Source organism: Magallana gigas, chromosome 5 (genome assembly GCF_963853765.1).
Source record: "Magallana gigas chromosome 5, xbMagGiga1.1, whole genome shotgun sequence".
In the NCBI taxonomy this organism is placed as follows: domain Eukaryota; kingdom Metazoa; phylum Mollusca; class Bivalvia; order Ostreida; family Ostreidae; genus Magallana; species Magallana gigas.
In genome coordinates, this window is record NC_088857.1 from 53158175 (window position 1) to 53178330 (window position 20156).

Below are 20156 nucleotides of genomic sequence, written 5' to 3' on the forward strand. Positions count from 1 at the left end.
CTAAACATTGGCGTAACTTTGTTAGTCGGACTTAACTTTGGCCCAAATTTAGGCCTATTTGAGAAACAGGCCCCAGTAGTCCTTTTGTTTCTGTACCTTAACTCCTTTCATGGCATATGCGCGTTTCTACGCGTCTAGCGTATAAAACGGATATAGTGTAAACAAAGTCTCATACCTTTTTTAATCCTAAGAATATCGAAATAAACTTTGCATCGATAAAAAGAGGGAATTCTGGCAAAAAAAAATTGGTACTAAATTGAATCATCAAATTTTTGGTATCGTGAGTTGAATTTCGTCAACTTTTTTAAGCGATTTTTAGCGTGATCGAAATCCACGCGGAGGTAACACATGTTTTGTTTTCAAAACACAACAATTTAAAACAGCCTTTAAAAAATTTGAAACTACAGGAATAATCCAACCAGATATTAAAAAAATTAATTATTGTTTTAAAGAGAAAATAATCACGTTTTATATTGGAAGAAAATACCATTTAAAATTGACAGATTCCTAACATGTTACGTTCGTCAAACTATGTGGATGAAAAATGTTGAGACCTCTGTCAAAGAAAACAAACTGCTTCGAATATGTATGTATGTCATTCGATTTTTAATTATTTATGCTTAAAATATCGGTTTTCATAGAAAATTTGCACTAATTTACATCAAAATCCTATTACGATAATTACAAACTCAATCGGGATCGGGCGATATTTACTCATCTTCCGAAAGTGATTCTGGCAGAGAATTTGATAGCGAGTCTTCTGATTCTGGGTCAGACTTTGATCAGGATGACTCTGATTGTGATCATTCCTTTGGAAGTGATACGGACAGCGATGATGATCAGGATACCTAGTCAACATTGTTTGACCTTGACAGCCAGGCAAGCGACATCAAGGATGCCGATTTTTGGAGCGAGGTTGTGGAAGACATTGACGTTCCGGAGTTTGTTGAATCTTCAGGACCGACATACCAGCTGCCTTTCGATGCGAATCCCTTGCAGTTTTTCATGGTAATATTTCCCCTTGCTTTAGTACAGATTATTGTCGACAACACTAACTTGTATGCCGCTCAGAGCGTAGATCAGGGATGGGTAGATACAACTATCGACGAGATGAAAGCGTTCCTTGGATTACAGATTCTGATGGGAATTATTCAGCTGCCTAGATATACTATGTATTGGTCATCAAACAAGTTTATGGGTAAGTTATACCAGTATTACAAGTGTTGTTTTTATTCAGTATTTTCTGTTCATTGTTTTCATTGAAAGATATTAGTCAGTCATTTCCGTTTTCAGTTTCAAAACATTAAAAATTGACCATGGATATGGTATTGTGTTTAAAAATGTGTATGGTGTAAAATAAAATTTACATATTAGACTTATGTCACAATTTTGCGCATTCATGCATTTTTTTTCTAGAATTGCTGGAAACAGTCATGGCTCTCAGGTTTGTTTTGTTTTATTATTGTACTAAAACATTTATTTTGAAAATCTAGTTTTTTAATATTTTGAGAACTCAAGCTTTTCCAAAGCCACAACACAGTGTCCGCTCACAGTCAATGATAAGGTTGCGGAATATATTCATATATATCCGACAACTGATAACTGCCAGTGTTATTGTGGAATTTTAATGAAGGTTGTTCTCTTCATGTTGCATGCATTTCAGTATTTATGTTGTTACAATTAAAAAAGTTGAATTCATTCCTAAAGCAATTTTTTAAAATTATAATTATGATAATTGAAATTCAAATTATTTTCAGGAAATGTTGGTTTTCAAGAGACGATGAGTTTGAAGAGATTTGAAAAGCTTAGTCGTTATTTTCATCTTAATGACAACCAAACTCAAGGACCCAGAGGGACAATAGAATTTGATAGGTAAAATTATTATACCCGCACTTTCTAAAGAAAGTTTGGGTATATTGTTGTTACCCTGTTCCGTCCGTCCGTCCGTCTGTCTGTCTGTCCGTCCGTCTGTCACGTTTTACTTTCTCAAACTGCTCTTACATTTTATAAACCAGCAAACTCAACTCTTGGAGTTTGATTTGGGGTATAATGTTGTTTTGTAAAAAGGTTTCAAAAATTCTCTGATAGTCCTGGGGGTGAAATAATTGGTGAAAAATGACGTTTTTTCACAAAAAACCTTTTTCCTCGAACTCCTCCTACATTTTCAACAGAAGACAAATCATCTTTTGGAATATATTTTAGGGTATCCTATAGATGCGCAATAAAGTTTCGGAATTTTCAATTTTGTCCTGGGGGTCATTTAATGGCTGAAAAATGAACAATTCCAAAAAAAACTGGTTTCAAAAACGTTTTTTTTTTGGCAGTAGCCAAATAATCTTCTAGAATATGATTGGGGGTGTCATATTGAGGCGTGATCTGGTTCCAGAATTTTTTTTTTATTAAGGGCAAAGATCAGTGGGCAACAAAAAATGACGTTTTTTGGCAAAAAAAATATGGTTCCCAGAACTCCTCTTACAACTTTTGGAGTAGCTACGTCATCTCTTGGGATATAATTGGGGCTGTCCTATAGATGTGCAATAAGGTTTTAAAAAATTAAATTTCATCCAGGGAGTCAAATAGTAGCAGAAAATTGACGTTTATCACTAAAAAAAAAAAACATTGATCCAAGAGCTCCTCTTATGATTTAATGGATAGACAATCATATCTTGGGATATGATAGGGACTGTTCTATAGATGTGCAGTAAGGTTTTAAAAATTTGAATTTCATCCAGGGAGTCAAAAAGTAGCAAAAAATTGACGTTTATCACTTAAAAAAAAACATAAATCCTAGAACTCCTTTTATGATTTAATGGATAGACACATCATATCTTGGGATATGATAGGAACTGTTCCATAGATGTGCATTACGGTTTTGAAAAATCAAATTTAACCCTGAGGCCCCTACCGGTACATACCTTTTGATGCCCTTTAAAGATCAAGAATATATATGGTTAAGGGGTGGGGATCTCAACCGTTTTCGAGATATTTGTGCACTTCCTGTTCAAGGGGGGTCATGACAACCCCCGGGGCCCATGACCTCCTACATACCGTTTGATGCCCCTTGACACAAGGAACAAGAATATATATGGTTTAAGGGTGGTGATCTCAACTGTTTTGAAGATATTAAGGGACTTGCTGTTTGAGGGGGTCAGGACCACCCACAGGACCTATGACCTACATAACATTTGATGCCCCTTGACATCAGAAACATGAATATATATGGTTTAGGGGTCATGATTATAACAGTTTCTGAGATATATGGTAATTTCAAATTCCTGGGGGGCGGGGATGACCCCAGGGGTCAGATCTAATAAACCCTATATATTGCCAGTAACAGCCAATATATGATTATGAAAACCCTATTATTATCTTTGTCCGTTTTCAAGTTGCCATTTACAATAGAGTCTACGATTCTTCCTACAAGGTTCAATGTTAGACCCCACACCCTTTTGACACCCCCCCCCCTCCCCCGAAAAGTGGTTGTCTAACCCAAAATGAGAAAAATCAAACCAGGGTGCACAACTAGATATGCGGGCCTATCATATCCTAGAGTTTTGTACAATTCTGTTCAGCCATCTCTGGGAAACAAGTTCAGAGCAGGAAAGAAGAAAAAGAAGATGAAGAATAATAATACATGTATTAAAAACCGTACAAAAACAATAAGTCTCCAAATTTCATTCGGGAGACTTAATAATAAAGATTAAATAGAGATAGGATCATCAAACATCAATAATTAAAGATAATTGCCAATTTCTGAATCTAAGGGGGTCAGGATGACCCCTTAGGGTCATGACTTAAATGCCATAATGATCTGATGCGCCTGCATGACCTAAGGAGGAATAATATCTTTGGATTAAGGTGGGGATCTCAATGGTTTTTATGATATTTAATAATTTCAGGAAGAGCACTTGGGATCATGACCTATACATACAATCTTAAATGCTTTGAACAAAGAAACAATAATATAATATGTACATGATATATGATTCAATTTAAGAACCCAGATATAGATCAATCATCTGTTTTGTAATACTTCCTATGTATATATACATGTACATGTATTAGTTTGTGTTTTGTTCTATACTATTCATGTTCATGACTGTAGTATGGCTTAGTCTTAATTTAAATTACATTAAAAAATTGTCAAATATATGACTTTGAACCCCCACTCCCAAACAAACTGAAATATAAACTGCCCCCCCCCCCCCCTTACTTGTCAAATGATCTATTAAAATCAAAATATGATTTGGGTGTCTAAAAACTTTTATAAACTGGTAAAAAATGTTATTCTTAGAAAAAATTATATTACACCTTGCATAATTGACAAATGATCTATTGAGATATGATCAGAGGTCATATTTCTACCTTGGGATTAGTAAGTATATAAGTATTCATTGACAAGTTAAAATTAATAACAATAAATGATTCAAATTATAAATGTTTATACTCCACATTCACCCCCCTCCCCCTCAATCTAACCTGGTTATAAAGATTCAGTCTTCTTAATACATTCTTACATTTGTACAGTCGCAAATTTTAAATCATTTCTTGATTGCTTTTTCTCTCGTGATTCACATTAACATTTTGGAAATTGCTTAACGAGGCCGAGTACAGAACGAGTACGCACGCTTTCGCGCAGCGTTTCATTTGTATTGTGACGTCATCTTTTTGCTTTGTTGACGCCGTGGCGTGATAGTTTCAATTGCAGATATTCAACGAAATTTGTGGAAAATATCTCGTTCGATGCGTAAAATTGATATTATATTGTGGAATAAACATAAATGTTTCAAAGTATAAGCTATATTTGGGCTCGGGTCGAAAACGTGAAGAGGGTTCAGCAAGCCTAGCCCTCTGTCACTTTTTTTTACCTGCCTAAATATAGCTAAATTCATATTTTTCAAGACAATAACCATGTATTTTATTTAAATGACCCTTAATATGTGATGTTATATATTTATTTATTACTTAAATATGTCTGAATGTTTTAATAACACTATAAAGATCACCATTTCCGTCTTTGTCAAATAAAAAATAGCCATTATCTGACAAACGGGGAAATTGGGCATACAAAAAACAACTTTGAAAAGACCCCTGGAAAAAACCAGGAGGTAAAAGGGTTTTTTATTTGACCATTTGATGCCTTTTAGCTATAACTTTAATATGTAGAACAGTCAAGAAAATCCCTAGGGCAGAAGTTTAAAAAAATTGAAAAAATGTGCAAAATTGATACATTTTAAGCAAAATCCCATAGGGTCTTATGTTAAAAATTAACAAACTTTGAGATGACCCCTTAAACAAACGGTGAGGTAAATGTCTTATTTTTTTTATTTCATAATGATAATAATATCAGTAGAAATTCATGTAAAAAATTACATTCAAAAATCTAGGGCACAACTAATTAGACCCATACTCGTTAATACAATTTTTACGATTTATAAACAAAATGTTATATGCATCACTTCCATGTGTATTCGCCTATTAGGGGCAATTGTAAAGTCTCCTAAACAAAGCAGTGACATCATTAGGCTAGGAAATACCCACATGGATCAAACACTACTGTATAACATATGAATAAGATAAAATACATTATCATTTCTAGTTCTAAAATGTCAGGGTGTCTCCAAGGGGGGCATAATCTATATACAATTTTACGCGCAATGACACAAAGAGCAAAAATAAATTATATGGTTTAGGGATGAGGATCTGAGAGATCTCAGAGGTTAACAAAATATACAGTGCATCATATCATTTTCTATTTCATAAAGGCAGGGGGGGGGGGGGGGTTAAAGACAACACCTGGGGGTCATTAATGTACTTTACACCATTTGATGCATCATAATGACATTAGAAGATATTTTGTATTTTCCTGTTTCGTGGGGTCAGAACAGTCCCATAAGGCCATGACCTACATTGTATTTGATGCATTATAATACATTAAGAAAGAAATACTCCTTCCTTCCTATTATAACTCATATAAAAATGATAAGTGTCTACACCTACTTACATGTAATACACAAATTTAATAAGAAATTGTTTATACAGGGTCAATATGGGGTCAACTCAATAGTGCATGCTGTCTGACAAATGAAAAAATTAACTTTTGCAACTAAAATGACAGAAACTTTACAAATGCGATAGGATAGGTAACGATGATAAGCTTATTTAAATATTAAAAGATGATGATACAGTATGCTGTCAAAGGGAAATCACATTAAGAAAGTGAAAGTAGAACTTATATATATATGCTGGCATCTCATTATATTCTGCTACTGCTACTACATGTATTATGCTTACATATGTTGGTCAACATCATAATGATAATCCAATTAAAACACAATAATGAATTCCTTTAGCTGATCTTAACTAATCCTTTTCTGCACACGGAAAACACAGACAGTGTATGTATGGGTGTTGCTAAAACGCGGAACGGAAAACGGAACGGAAAGCGGAACGGAATTGAAAATATCATCACGTTTGTAGCTTAAAAAGGGTATAGACTGGCCAGAAACGATTTACTTTGTATCTTTTATGAATGATTTTCAACATGTTGTTATCTTATTAATATTCATATGAATGTCTATCATTTATAGCATTGTATTCATTCGGCTTTAGTTGAGTACGAAACGGAAAAATCAAATGTATACGAATTGTGAAACATAAACATGATTAAACGAGCAAATTATCTATAACTTTTTACTTATTTTTCTTATATGGTATGGGTGGCATATCAGCTTAATGTACGCAGTTAGTGAAAGCGTTTAATGTGTGTTTTGAGTAATTTGATATTTCAAATACGATGTACATGTATATACTTACATCAAAATTGAATTTTCGGTGTTCTAGACGATCTTTTGTCATACAGATGATACAGTATCATAGAGATGGAAGAAAAAAAACCCAGTAGGACTGACGACATTAACAATTAAAATACAGTAAACATTAAAATACCCGGTAATTTGTGAAACTAGTAATTTGTGAAACTAGTATTTTTAGCAATGCAATTTTGTTTACGTTTGCATTACTAAGCAGTTCTTTATTCCAGCAGTTATATACATATGATCCGAATAGAGAGCTCTAGACGTTGCCTGGTTTGATTTTCCGATTATATATTGGGACTATAGTCTGTCAATCCCAAAATATTCATGCAGCACATTTGGACGATTTATAAAGGAAAATGTTGACATCTTTTCTCCATTTGGAAGTCACTCAAAAGACCTTGCACAATTTTTCAACACTATCATCCGGGTCTGTTGAAATGCAAAACTCCGTAGACTTCTTTATTTTTAGCCGTGCATTTATACCAGCTGATAACTAGAGAGGACGTTTTAAAGAAAGAATAATGAGAATGTTTAATGCTTCTAAAAGAGAATCGCTTGAACCCTGAGGTATTAATAAATATACAGCAAAAAGTGAATCGAGGATATTTTGGGACATAATATAGTGGTCAATGCATGTACTGTTTATTTTGCGGAAATAAATATTCTTGAATAAATAATCTAATATTGCTAATCTTTCAAAAAAAATTAAAAAGGTACATAAAGTATATCGTTTTAGCATGATTAACAAATCTATGAGGTAAATAACATTAGATAAGATTTTCCGTTTTCCCTTCCGTTCCGCTTTCCATTCCGTTTTCCGTTCCGCGTTTTAGCAACATCCATGTATGTATACACGTGAACCCATCTAATCGAAGAGCTGGGTAAAACTAGTACCCGCTAATGAGACATGCAGACCTGTGTTGTGTACGTAACTTCAGACAAAGATCATTCATTTGTAACATGCATGTATTTTTATGACCTATTCTTCAAATCCACTTGCACTATTTTATTAGGTAAATAACAGCTTTAAGGTGGTGCAGGACACCTGCATATTGTGATGTACATGTAAACTTTCTATTGAGATAAACAAAGTATATTAAATATTAATTAAATATTTACCCCCCAAATAATGTTACCTAACATTGAAGCGCAATGGGTTAGAGCGTTTACATGTCTGTAAGAGCACTGGGGTCCAAGGTGTATTTTTGGTAATTGATATAAATGAATTTTCATGGGGCGGGGGGGGGGGGGTTGGACCCCTCACTCCCACCCCTTCTCTAAATCTGTGCATACGATGATGTTCATGTAGGCACACAGAAGCAAATCTAAAACCGGCAACCGCCACGGGGAGGGGGTATAATTTAATTTTTAATTTTGTTTGTAATAATTATATAGACCATTATACTTTCTATGACATAAAATGTTAAGATTATTGATTAACTGAAAATTCACTGCAAATAGTTCTACCCCAAATTGCACATAAAGTGCTGCTCATGTCACGATGTGTATTATCATATGGGAAGGGATCTCATCCTTCAGTTATGAAAATTATAAATTTTAATTGTATTACTGGAGCTTGCATGAAGCCTTCATTTTTAATTAAAATGGTACAAAACAGTGTTATTTAGGGGCAAACACATGGTGCGGGTATTACTGTCTAATGACAGCATTTAGTTTCATTCTGTAATTACTCTTCAAAAATGTTCAGTGAAATTAAATATTTTAATGGTGAATGTCTGATTAATTTTTTTGTGCTTCCCTCAAATAGACTACCAAAGATAAGACCAATCCTTGAAGAGACAAGAAGGACATTCAGAGGACAGATGAATCCACCTAAGCACCAAAGCATTGATGAGGGAATGGTTAAATACAAGGGAAGATATTTTGCAAGACAATATATGCCAAATAAATCTGTCAAGATAGGTCTCAGGGTATGCAACAATATTGGAATAAAAATAAGCAACATTTTCATTTTTGTATATGTTTGTCTGTTACTATAGAGGAATTTTTACATTCTTATTTTGTAAAGATATGCACTTGAATTTCATTTGCTTTGCATGACCTTTATGGACAAAATTTTACAACTACACAACTTTCACCAGGAATGTCTCTGCTGTATAAGCCAACAAAAGTCATGAAAAAGATAATTTTTTAGATATTCAATGTATTTTTTTCAGATATTTATGAGGTGTGAAGCAGAAGGGTATTGATATGACTACTGGCCAAACATGGGGAATCATGACTTGTTTCATGGAAGGTCAATAGGAGAAAAAGTTGTCAAACATCTATGTTGACCCCTGATATACAAATGCCATCATGTGTTTTTTGACAGGTTTGAGATGAAAACAATAATTTGACTGACAAAGATAGAGATATATTCCTTTCCTGAGCATTTAATGTTAATTGTGTGTGTGTTACATCATATATCATATTTCTTGCACAATTTTAGATTCTTTACATCCATTTCCTTGGTTGGAACTCTTCTTCACAATGGTATATTCAGCTGTGGGACCATAAAGTGTGACTCGGAAGGCGTTCGGCCAGAGTTAAGAAATCCTGATCTCAGAAGAGGGGAGACCTTACAGATGCAACATGACCAACTACTGGCAACAGCTTGGAAAGACAAGAAAATGGTCAATATATTAATATTATTATTATATGTCGTCATGAGAAAAGGGCCCTTAAGGTCAAAATTTCACAAACTCACTTTTTTGTCAATTCTGATTAGTCAAGTATTTCTAAATACAAATATACTAAGATATCGAAGATCTTGTGTATTTTAAGCATTTAATGACAATTTTAGTAAAAGATGTTAACACGACTTTGACGTAGCTAGTCAAAAACGTCACGACGTCACGAACGTCAATTTTTTTTTGCATTAATTTCTTTCTTCTATACTTCCTTTCATCGTCTAATTGTTTGAAGTAAAGTAAAATTTTCTACAATTTTTTTTTACAATTTTAACAAAAGAGATCAAAACATTTTAAATATCCAGATATAGTTAATGTTTGGCACCCTTCTGATGACTCCACATCCAATACCCCCCCCCCCCCTCCCGAACATAAGATAGATCATTAAAGGATATATAAGGAAAACAAATATCAAACTTATCCCCAACCTTTAAATAAATCAAGGTTATTTAAGCTGCCGAGAAGCAAATTAAATAATCAAACATGTAACAGACATAAAGATGGTCGAATTCGAATCCTATGTTTCCACAATTTCGGGGCATTGTCAATTTGCATACACGAATTTATTTTCGAAAAGAGAAATATTTACTCTTTTTTATTAACCTTTTGCCCGGAAATTTTATCGCATATTTACTGATTCTACTTTTTAAGTACTTTCATAATTCTGATGCAAGTTTAAAATCAATTATAGCTGTTTTTGAAACTCGGATGTTATGGTGTTGAATTATTGTCATGATTTTTCTTCTCTTTTATACGTTATCAACACTTAATTCTTATAAAACTACCGATGGAAAAAATCGGCTTTGACTGTCTCACTGAAAAGTAATTAAAAAGATTTTAACAAAAATGGCATCTTATATTTCTAGATTAAAATTTACATCCACTAAGTATGATTCCCTCTATTTCTTACGAAAATTAATTGTAATTCACAGCTGTATAGAAACAGACAGAACTGAAGTCTATTCGGTCCAGTTCTAATAATGCAGACTGGTCAAAATCTTCAGCAACCTATGAAAAATCACGGATTGCATGATGATGCCAAACTCAAAATCCCATATCAGACCCTTTGGCTACAGCTTTTATCTAACGTACTGGTGTACATTAACAATAATCTAATTTTACTTACTTTTTACGATCAATTCAATTTATTTATTGAATTAAAGATGTGAATATAAACAAAAAAAATGCTTTCTTCGGTGATACATGCGGGCTATAAAGATAGCCACATTACAGAACTCGGGTTACGTTAATTTTTTCGGTATTGATCACTACTTTTTGTTTATGTTTATATATACTCGTGCACCCCTAATTAACTGTATCAAATACGACAGACCAAAAAAACACAAACGCCACCCCACGTGTTGAATCTACATTTCAATTCAATCGCTTTGTAAGTTCACGCGTACCGTTGTATTTTTGTGATACGATTTTGATAAACCTTAATCGCATCGTTGAAATAATTAATTATATATAAGCATTATTTACTTTTTTCAAAATGCAAGATTGCAAATAAATTTCAATAAGACTTCTGCATTAATAATGTCCATTTTTTGAGCTAATTGGTAGTACAGTGCACGTGCCGATAGACGTAGCTACTCAGAGAGAAGTAACATGTCGAATAAATTCAATTTTCTTATTATCAATATTACACGATGAATGAATAAATATCTCTCTCTCTCTCTCTCTCTCTCTCTCTCTCTCTCTCTCTCTCTCTCTCTCTCTCTCTCTCATTGAATACAAATATCGGCCAATTGATTATCAATTTTAAACAAAATGACAAATTAAATGATAGACGTTTACAGAGTGCATAAAGCTGCATACGGTATTCCGAAGTTTTAAGAAATAGTGCGATTCTCCGATTTTTTTTTCATTGCTGTACATTGTAACAAACACACATAAACATTGACTTCAGTATCATCGAAATTTGTTTCTTGTATAAAAAGAAAAGATGAGAAACCAGCATCTATGAAGGTGAATTGTACGGCCATGCATGTTATTAATTGTAAATGTCACACTTGTAGTGTTTATATTTATCGATAAACATGAATTGATTTATAAAATGGCAATTTTATCGACTTGATATCAAACGTATAGTAGTATAATTATTGTGTTTACAAACCTGTTAATTTAAGGAATCTTGAATCATGTACGTAACTGATTTGAGATGAATATAATCATATAAAATGCTAAAAATCCATCAAAATGTGGTGAGTTTTCAGCATGATATGACTGATTTTTTTATGTAAGTTAGCTCAAAAAGTACACACAGCATGTGGATTTGGGTTGTTAAATTGCAAAAGAAAACAAAATACCGTATGTTGCGCTCAAACTATAAACAAGTTTTTCATCCGTACCGATATATACTTTTATGTTGTTTCATTAAGAATCAGATTTTTCCATGAAATCAAATGCAATATATCAGAGAAGATTTTTAAGCTGTCAAAACATTTCTCAAACTCTTCTTATCTGTTAGTTATAGCTTTTTAATTCGTTAAATAATTTCAAAATTTGATCGCGAATTCTAAAATTGTAAAAGAATATGCGAGAATTCATTTTGTATGTTGGCAGTAGCACTATAATAGAGATAGAGACATAACCGCTTCTCTCGTGTTCCTTCCGACTAATTTAAAAATTGTAGAATCGTCTCCCGTGAGGTGAACTTCCAAACTTATGATTTGAAATATTTGACTTGTATTGTTTCACAGTAATTACTGCTCAGAAAACTGTTAGATTTGAACAATACTGCTCTGCAACGACTTGGTTTGTCTCAGCCTTCAACCCCTCTTATCAACAACGAAAATCCACGACCAGTCTCGCATTTAATTATACGCGTATGCGGAGACGGGTCTTTGGTTTCTAACAATGATTTATAAATAAAAAAGTGATTTCCAATTAGAGCATATTTTCATCACACACTAGAATGTAAAATGTGGTGTTTTAGTATCATAGCAGATGCAAAATCAGCAATTTTACGACATCTCAGCATCAATTTGTATGCAATATTACGCGTTCGAAATGTGTAGATATTGACGATACATGTGTATATTTCATTTATCAAATGTTTATTTTTTAAATAAACGTGTTATTTGACTGACAAAAATATTAAACGCGGTATAAAAACAAGGCCAGACTCAAGTTATTCAGAAAACACAACACAGACGCAGAAAAAAAAAAACAGAAACAGAAATTAAAAAAAAATGCGTTTAAAATGCTGCAACTTTGACGTCGTTTTCTGAGCATTGTGACGTCAAAAGATAAGGGCCCTTTTCTCATGACGGCGGTCATTTAGTAAAACAATGTAAAACAATAGTAAAACAATGCCATATCACAACTGCTAAGCTCAAGCTAAGATAAACAGTTACAATTCAACATAATCACTCAAGCAACAATACAAAGATAACCAGTAGAGATTTCTTTACCTCTCCAGAGACCTCGGTATTTAGTTTGACAATCAAAACGATACCCTAAGGGGGCGTTTACTGTTTTACCTTTGTGTGTCTGCCTTTCTGTAACAAATTTCTGTCACATTTTTTTCAGCAACTTTTAATCACATGTGGTTGAAATATTAACACACTCTTTGTTTAGGCATGTCATATGATGGGATTCAACTATTCATCACGTATATGGATGAAATTTTGTATACTCACATCAGAGTAGGGGTTTCATTAGTGAACATTGAGAAACAATTTCTCAAGATACTTGAATAGAATTAATATCATAAATTACAGCATTAAAGAACTTGCAAAGAAGATTTTTAAATTTGCCAATGGGAAATTTGTTCCCTCATTATAAGATGAGAGATTTTGGTCCTTCATTTTACAAACTCGAATTCCCTTTCCCAGTAATGTATTAAGCCAAGTTTGGTTGATATTGGCCAAGTGGTTTTGGAGGAGAAGTCAAGAAAAAATAAGAAAAATAAAAAAGATGATCAGAAAACTCAACTGAGCTTTCAGCTCAGGTGAGCTAAAATGGATTGTCCCTGTTTGTTTGTACATCTGTCTGTCCATCCATATGTCTGTATATTGGGACATTCTGATTTGTATGTTTATACTTTCATATTTTTTTTTATAGGTGCATGTTCTAAGTACAAATGTTTCTCCATTCGGAGATGGTCCAGTTGTTCGTCGCACTAGGGGTAGAAATTTTGTTGAAGTCATGTGTCCTCCACCATGGCCAGTAGCTGCCTACCAAAAATACATGAGTGGAGTAGACAGATGTATGCAACACCGTGCTAAGAATCCTGTCGGCAGACCATCCAAAAAATACTGGATGTTTTTCTTTTACTTTATTATGGAAGTGTGTCTTGTAAATGCCTTTGAAATTTTGAACAGAACACCTAATAAAGACATTCGACTGAAAACAAGATATGACCTGCTGGATTTCAGGATGGAAGTGGCCCATCAGCTGATTGGAGGCTACAGAGATAGAAAGCGTGGTCATGCAGCACAGGAAGCTTTAGACATACCCCATATTTTCTGCAAGTTGGAACGACCCAGATCAACTTGCAAATGATGTACAAAGCATGTTGATAGGAAAAGAAAGGAGACTGTACATGGTTTCAAAAATTGTAATAAACATCTGTGTAGTGAAAAATGTTTCAGGACATTTCATTTAGGTATCAACTTATAAGAGAACTTTGTTTCACATGAGAGAAAACATGTTAGAACATGTAGTTCAATGTTGTACATCTCGTATTGTGAACATAATATGTACATTTTGTCAGATTCAGGTGTCATTTCTGTGTACATAAACAGACACTAGCATTGATTTAGTTGGTGCCAACTTTGGAAGCAGGTTAGGAACTATTTTTACTAGGTATTTAGTTCTCCTGATTGCTATGTTTATACATTTATAAACACAGCAAAAACTGAGGTATATCATAAAAAATATCTCCATGTCAGGGACACATCCTGTCTTTTGCAGATAACTTTTCATGCATATTTAGGTCATCTTGAACTTAAATTTTGAAACTGTTATTTGAAAGGTAAATTATAATCAAACAAAAGTTTGTCATGTTCTTGACAAGGGCCCTATGTCATTCAAGGTCATAAGCTGAATATGAAATGCAGGGTACTTTGTTTTTCATTTTGGATTTGAAAAATGTGTAGCCTGCTATGATTTGAAATTTCAAGGTTTATTGATTTTCTAGAGTATGTTATTTGAATCCTTTGCCATAGTGACAAAGTAATTTATGCATCGTTTGGGTCATTTTGACATCCATTTTTGGAGTAATATCTTTTTTCAGACCCTATTTGAACATGAGACCAAAATATGTTTTATGTATTAAAAAAGTTGTAAAGTATTTTTAGTTTGTGTTCAGTCATTCACTTTATTTCAAGGTAATTCTTAATTACAAGCCCGCCATATTTAATTTGAAAATGTTCATCAGAGGATTTTCTTTTGTTTCAATTCTATACACATGATAATGGAGTTGAATAAGGTTGCCATTGCAACAGGTGATATTTAGATATTTTACCAAATTATAAACAATAAAAACATTGTATATTGCTATCGGTGTATTGATATGTTACAAATGATGGTCATAGAAAAAAAGAAAAATGAAATTTCTCCTTTGATATCTGTATCATGGAGTGAAATTTGAGTAACTGTTATCTATTCATAAATATACCTTTCCCTTTGTACAAGACAATAATTCACTTCAGTTATAATTGCTTAATTACATTATTAACTCTTACACCTCACCTTTGATTTAATTGACTCACTCATATTGAGGTTTTACTCTATGACATATGTCACTCGTGCTTAAGTGCTAATTTCTATTGTTTTCAATTCTTATTTATATTGTGTTATACACCATTGTCGAGAGAGAGGGATTGGGTTTCGGATTGTTCGGGTGTAGTTTTTGGATTCCCAGAAATAACCCATACCGACCTAAAGTTCAAATAAAGTGCTTTTTACCATCTAAAGCATTTTAGTTTTATTGTCGCCGGATATATAGAAACACCTTAATTTCCCCGGTGATATCTGCATCTATTTACATGCATTTGATCATAATAACAATTATTTTATGGTCAATAAAATTGACAAAAAAAAAAAATGGGATGAAAACACCTGCATTAGAAAATGGAATCATGTTTTAAAATCAAATTATATTTCTTATTTACATTGAAGAACCAAAAAGTCAAAAAGATTTCCTTTGATTTGATCATAGATTGTTGCCAATGTTACTCTAAAAATATATTTTTTATCATTTTCAGAAATTTGAAGATGTTCCCTTTCAGAATATATATACATATATATATATATATATATATATATATATATATATATATATATATATATATATATATATATATATACACACAAAAATTACTGGAAATAATATATATATATATTTAAGCCATTCCAGCTTGCAGCATCGTCGCAGCACGATTACGTTGGTTTTCGTTCTGTCGTTGCATGACATAGGGTAAATTTTGTTGAAACTAAAGTGATTTCCTTAACAAAAAAAGTTTAAACAAATCCTTTACAGTTCTTATTCCAAACAGTATTAGCCCGTAAAACTCGTACGTACAAATTCTTCAATAAACAACAGGTGCTTACTAACCAGGAAAAAGTCCGTGCACCCGGACGGTTACCATCCGGTATTGTCAAAAACATTACCATTATCGATTGTTTAAATTTTATAAATACAAACAATAGATATAGAAAAATTATACTAAATTTTATAATGCACAGTTTCTTTTTTCCGCTTAGTATATATATATATATATATATATATATATATATATATATATATATATATATATATATATATATATATATATATATATATATCATTTAAAAATAATAAATATCCAGAATAAAATCACAAATTGATCCTATTAACCGCAAACGTTTTCGCCATTCCTGGCTCTTTAGGCAGTTATGTACAAATATATTTATATATATTAAACTTATCAACGGTTTGATGCTAGATGCTACATGTATTTTAACTAAATACAATCTCATTTTCATATGCCCTTTGAAAGAATGAGTTATTCATAAAAGTAATGCTTTTAAAAACTACAGAGTTTTAGCGAATATAAACTGAGTTTGACAGTTAACTCTTTACAGTCCGCCAAACGATTATAAAAAATACAATTTTAAAGGGTACACATTTTGAAGCTATTGAATCTCTGTAACATAAAATTCAAACTTGACCTCATGTGCATTTAAATGCCGTCATTAACGTCAGAAAAAGGATGAGAATTTTATTTTTATTTCATAAGCCAAAATATAGCGCGTTCAGAACATACAAATTAATCCATACATCTACAATCTATTATATATATATATATATTTTTTTTTATTATCAATCTAAAAATATTCTGTATAAAAAATTCTAGTTCATTTATTATGAACATTTCACTATAGAAAAAAAAAGATTAAGAACAATAACAACAACGGGAAATGACGGACGGCGCGCCGGTCTTCATCGATTCTGATAGTTCTCTCTCTTCAGGAAGTACTTGCGACTCACCATTGAACCATTTCCGAAAAGCGCCATCATTGACTTGTTATCCTCACATAGTTTTAGCATAGTTTTGATATGACTAGAATGTGATGGAGAGCAAATTTACTTTACTGTGTTTTATTTTATTTTTCGCTGGAAAAGGTTTGAATAATTTAATACTATTAAATCAAAAATGATTTCCCCATAAAAGAAATAATCTCTTTTTGCCAACTTAACTTGGTGAATGTAATCGCTTATGTTAACGTTATGCCAGGAAGTAGAATTTTCAATTGAAATATAAAATCATTAATCTTATTATTTCCCAGGTTCCTATACATATTTTGATAAAGTTATTCCTAATTAGTTTTTTATTGATTCTTTTCATTATGTACATGTTTTTTAAAAGTTTTACTTTAATTCTTATCAATTAATTTTTCTTTGATTTATTTATTTTTAAACTTTTACTGAATTGTTTTGTTTTTGTTTTTTGGGTTAGAGTTTATTATTTAGGCATGGTTTTATCTGTTTATGCAAAAACGAATTAAAAAGGTAACTACAGCAAATTAACGTTTTTCATTTTATCCAGGCGTACATGGTCAGACTCCGTGGTCCAGTTGGACGCCTTGTGACAAAGCGTGTGACACAGGGATTCAGTCTCGAGCCCGTGACTGTCCCCCCGGGGACTCCAGCTGCAGTGCAATAAATACTCGTAAATGCAATGTATTCAGCTGCAACATGACAAGTAAGACATTGGTTGTCTTTATGAACCTTCACAGCAACCTCAGTTCACAAAAGAACAGTGTTAACTTTAAATATTACTTTATGCTTATTTTAGCGATGTTGACTTCTACTTCTTCAAAGACGGCTCCTCCCCCGACCTTCCCATTGATGACCCTTCCCCTCAGCTCGCTTGCTGGCCTCACAACCGAATCTGGTAATCATTTGCAATAATCTTCTGCATGAAAAGTGGACGATACTTTATTGCCTCTCTTTTAATCATCCATGCTTGTTCTGATCTTAACATCATTTCGTTAAACCAATAAAGAGTACAAGCGAATTCAAAACTCATATGTTTGCATCAAAAAGTTAATTCTAATTTCTTTTTTAAAATGATTGGTGTGAAATGATTGTTGAATATCCAAAGCTTTCAATTTCGTTCAATCTGATCAAACAGCGATTTAACCTGAGCGAAACATTAAATCAAATGACATTTAACTCGACAAATTACTTTAAATTACATTAAACTAAAAATATCATACTGATATAAGTGTGGAAGTATTTCTCTTGTAATGCATGAATAACGGCGGCATGTATAATGGGGCTCTACCGACCTCTACAATGATGGTTTTCTTTATATTGACAGATGTGCAAGAGAAGTCTTCCGAACTAACGACTTTGCTAACCAAGCCCGCGCCACAAAATGTCAGATCCACCACCACTTCTTCCACAACCACCACCACCACAACAACAACAATGGCGACAAAACATAACACTAAATCTGGATCCACTCCTCTGCATTTGAGTACGTCTCTTTGGTTGCTTGAAGTCATTGCCTGCACGAACTATCTTAAAACTACATGTAAAATCACCGTCTTAGAAATCAAAAATTATTTCAACTACGATAAATTAAAAAGCTTGCATACAATGTAAATAAATGTTGTATTAACGATTTCTTTTTTCTTTGAATATTATTTCAGCTCAATTTAAAACTCTGAGTAATGTTTTCTTTTATTTATCTATTTATTTTTAGATTATCTGATAGCGATTGTTCTTTTCTGGTATATGATTTGAACATCACTGCCTCGTGTGAAACATCACTTGCGAAAATGACAGAAAAAAATGCAATGTGATGATTAAAGAATGTGTACCAGGACATTGTTTCTACGTGATTAGCAGATCTACCATTACGACGTGACCCCGCAATGTGTATCTAAAACTTTTTAACTGATTTAGTATTAAATATATCGAATGTAAAACATGTGGCAAGAATAAATTCTGTGTACATTATAAAGGCCTTCTCAGAACTACATCTCGACGTGAAACCAAAATTTCGAAATCAGCTGAGATGTTAAATATGTCCAAAATTCTATAACTATTTTCGAATATAAACCCCAGTTTCACTCAATGCAAAAAAATCATTGCATCATAAGAGTAAAGGTTCAGAGGGTTATTTTGCAAGAAACTTTTTTTGTCAACTCTTCACTCTTTTTCACTGTTTTTGCTTTGTTTGATTTTACAATGATGGACTAAAACACATAGTTGAATCGAAATTGGTCATTATATAACAAAATGACAATAAACTTTATCATATTTATAAATTATATACAACATGTAAAATATAAAAAACAATGATTAATATTTGAACATAGTTAAAAAAAATTTCTTTAAAATCAAAGGTAATTTTAACAGCGGTGTATTTATGAAAATTAAAATCATACGGACACGCATGTGTACGTTATTTTAAGGTTGAAATCAAATTTTGCAGTAAAATGGTAAAATGCATCGATTAAATTTGTCATGCTAGATCCTCATTGTACACGCTAAAATATCACAAAACGACATTAATCAGGAAATATTTCGCATCAATGATGCCGCCCTGATACGTAATGAGCCATGAAAATGTCCTTGTACCAAAAGTTTTAGACAGATGAATTTTATTTCCTGGAAAATGTTTATTTCCGTTTTGAGTTTTGAGTTCAAATAAGCTTTCTGACTTCCCGTAGTTCAAACATAATTGCACTCTGACTTTTAATAAACATTCATTTACATTCATTCATTTATACATGCATTCATTGGCCTCACAACCGAATCTGGTAATCATTTGCAATACAGTACCCGCAACGTTATTTTTTACAATCCTATCCTATCGTATCGTGTATCAATCCTATCGTATCGTGCGTGTATACTGTTCTATCGTGCGTTAATTCTATCCTATCGTGCGTGTATACTGTTCTATCGTGCGTTAATCATATCCTATCGTGCGTTAATCCTATCAGGTTTATCGTTTAATTTCAACAATTCTTTCGTTTATCCTATCGTGTTCATGGTTTCGTGCCTTTTCATAAGCAAGTAAATTTATTACTAAGTTGCAACTCGTTCGGTGTGCCGTTTTCGAGTATTTATCAAACAAGAATTGTAAAATCCTATCCAACATTCCGTCAGGATACTAATTTTTAAATTTTTTAAAATCAA

General features: G+C 32.7%; 1 protein-coding gene and 1 long non-coding RNA gene across 7 annotated transcripts in view; both read left to right on the forward strand.

Annotated features, from left to right (window-relative positions):
- The window catches only part of LOC117692417 (A disintegrin and metalloproteinase with thrombospondin motifs adt-1-like), a 46034-nt gene extending 27059 nt beyond the window's left edge, over window positions 1-18975 (forward strand). For 2 of the 3 annotated variants that reach the window (XM_066083509.1, XM_066083510.1), the window contains exons 10-11: window positions 18328-18486; window positions 18715-18975. In XM_066083509.1, the coding sequence (XP_065939581.1) occupies window positions 18328-18486; window positions 18715-18755 (200 nt within the window). In that variant the 3' untranslated portion in view covers window positions 18756-18975. Of the gene's footprint in view, window positions 1-16969; window positions 17127-17550; window positions 17707-17799; window positions 17899-18327; window positions 18487-18714 lie in introns of those variants that run through there. The other variant, XR_010713752.1, reaches the window with a different exon arrangement.
- LOC136275236 (uncharacterized) lies at window positions 441-14893 on the forward strand. 4 transcript variants are annotated; one of them, XR_010713755.1, is made up of 6 exons: window positions 441-1198; window positions 1417-1444; window positions 1758-1872; window positions 8587-8749; window positions 8996-9451; window positions 13840-14893. It is a non-coding gene; the product is annotated as an uncharacterized lncRNA (long non-coding RNA). The 4 variants fall into 4 exon arrangements; XR_010713756.1 differs by having other exon boundaries at window positions 442-1444; window positions 8996-9150; window positions 9268-9451; XR_010713753.1 differs by having other exon boundaries at window positions 441-1444.
- Window positions 18976-20156: the final 1181 nt, after the last annotated feature.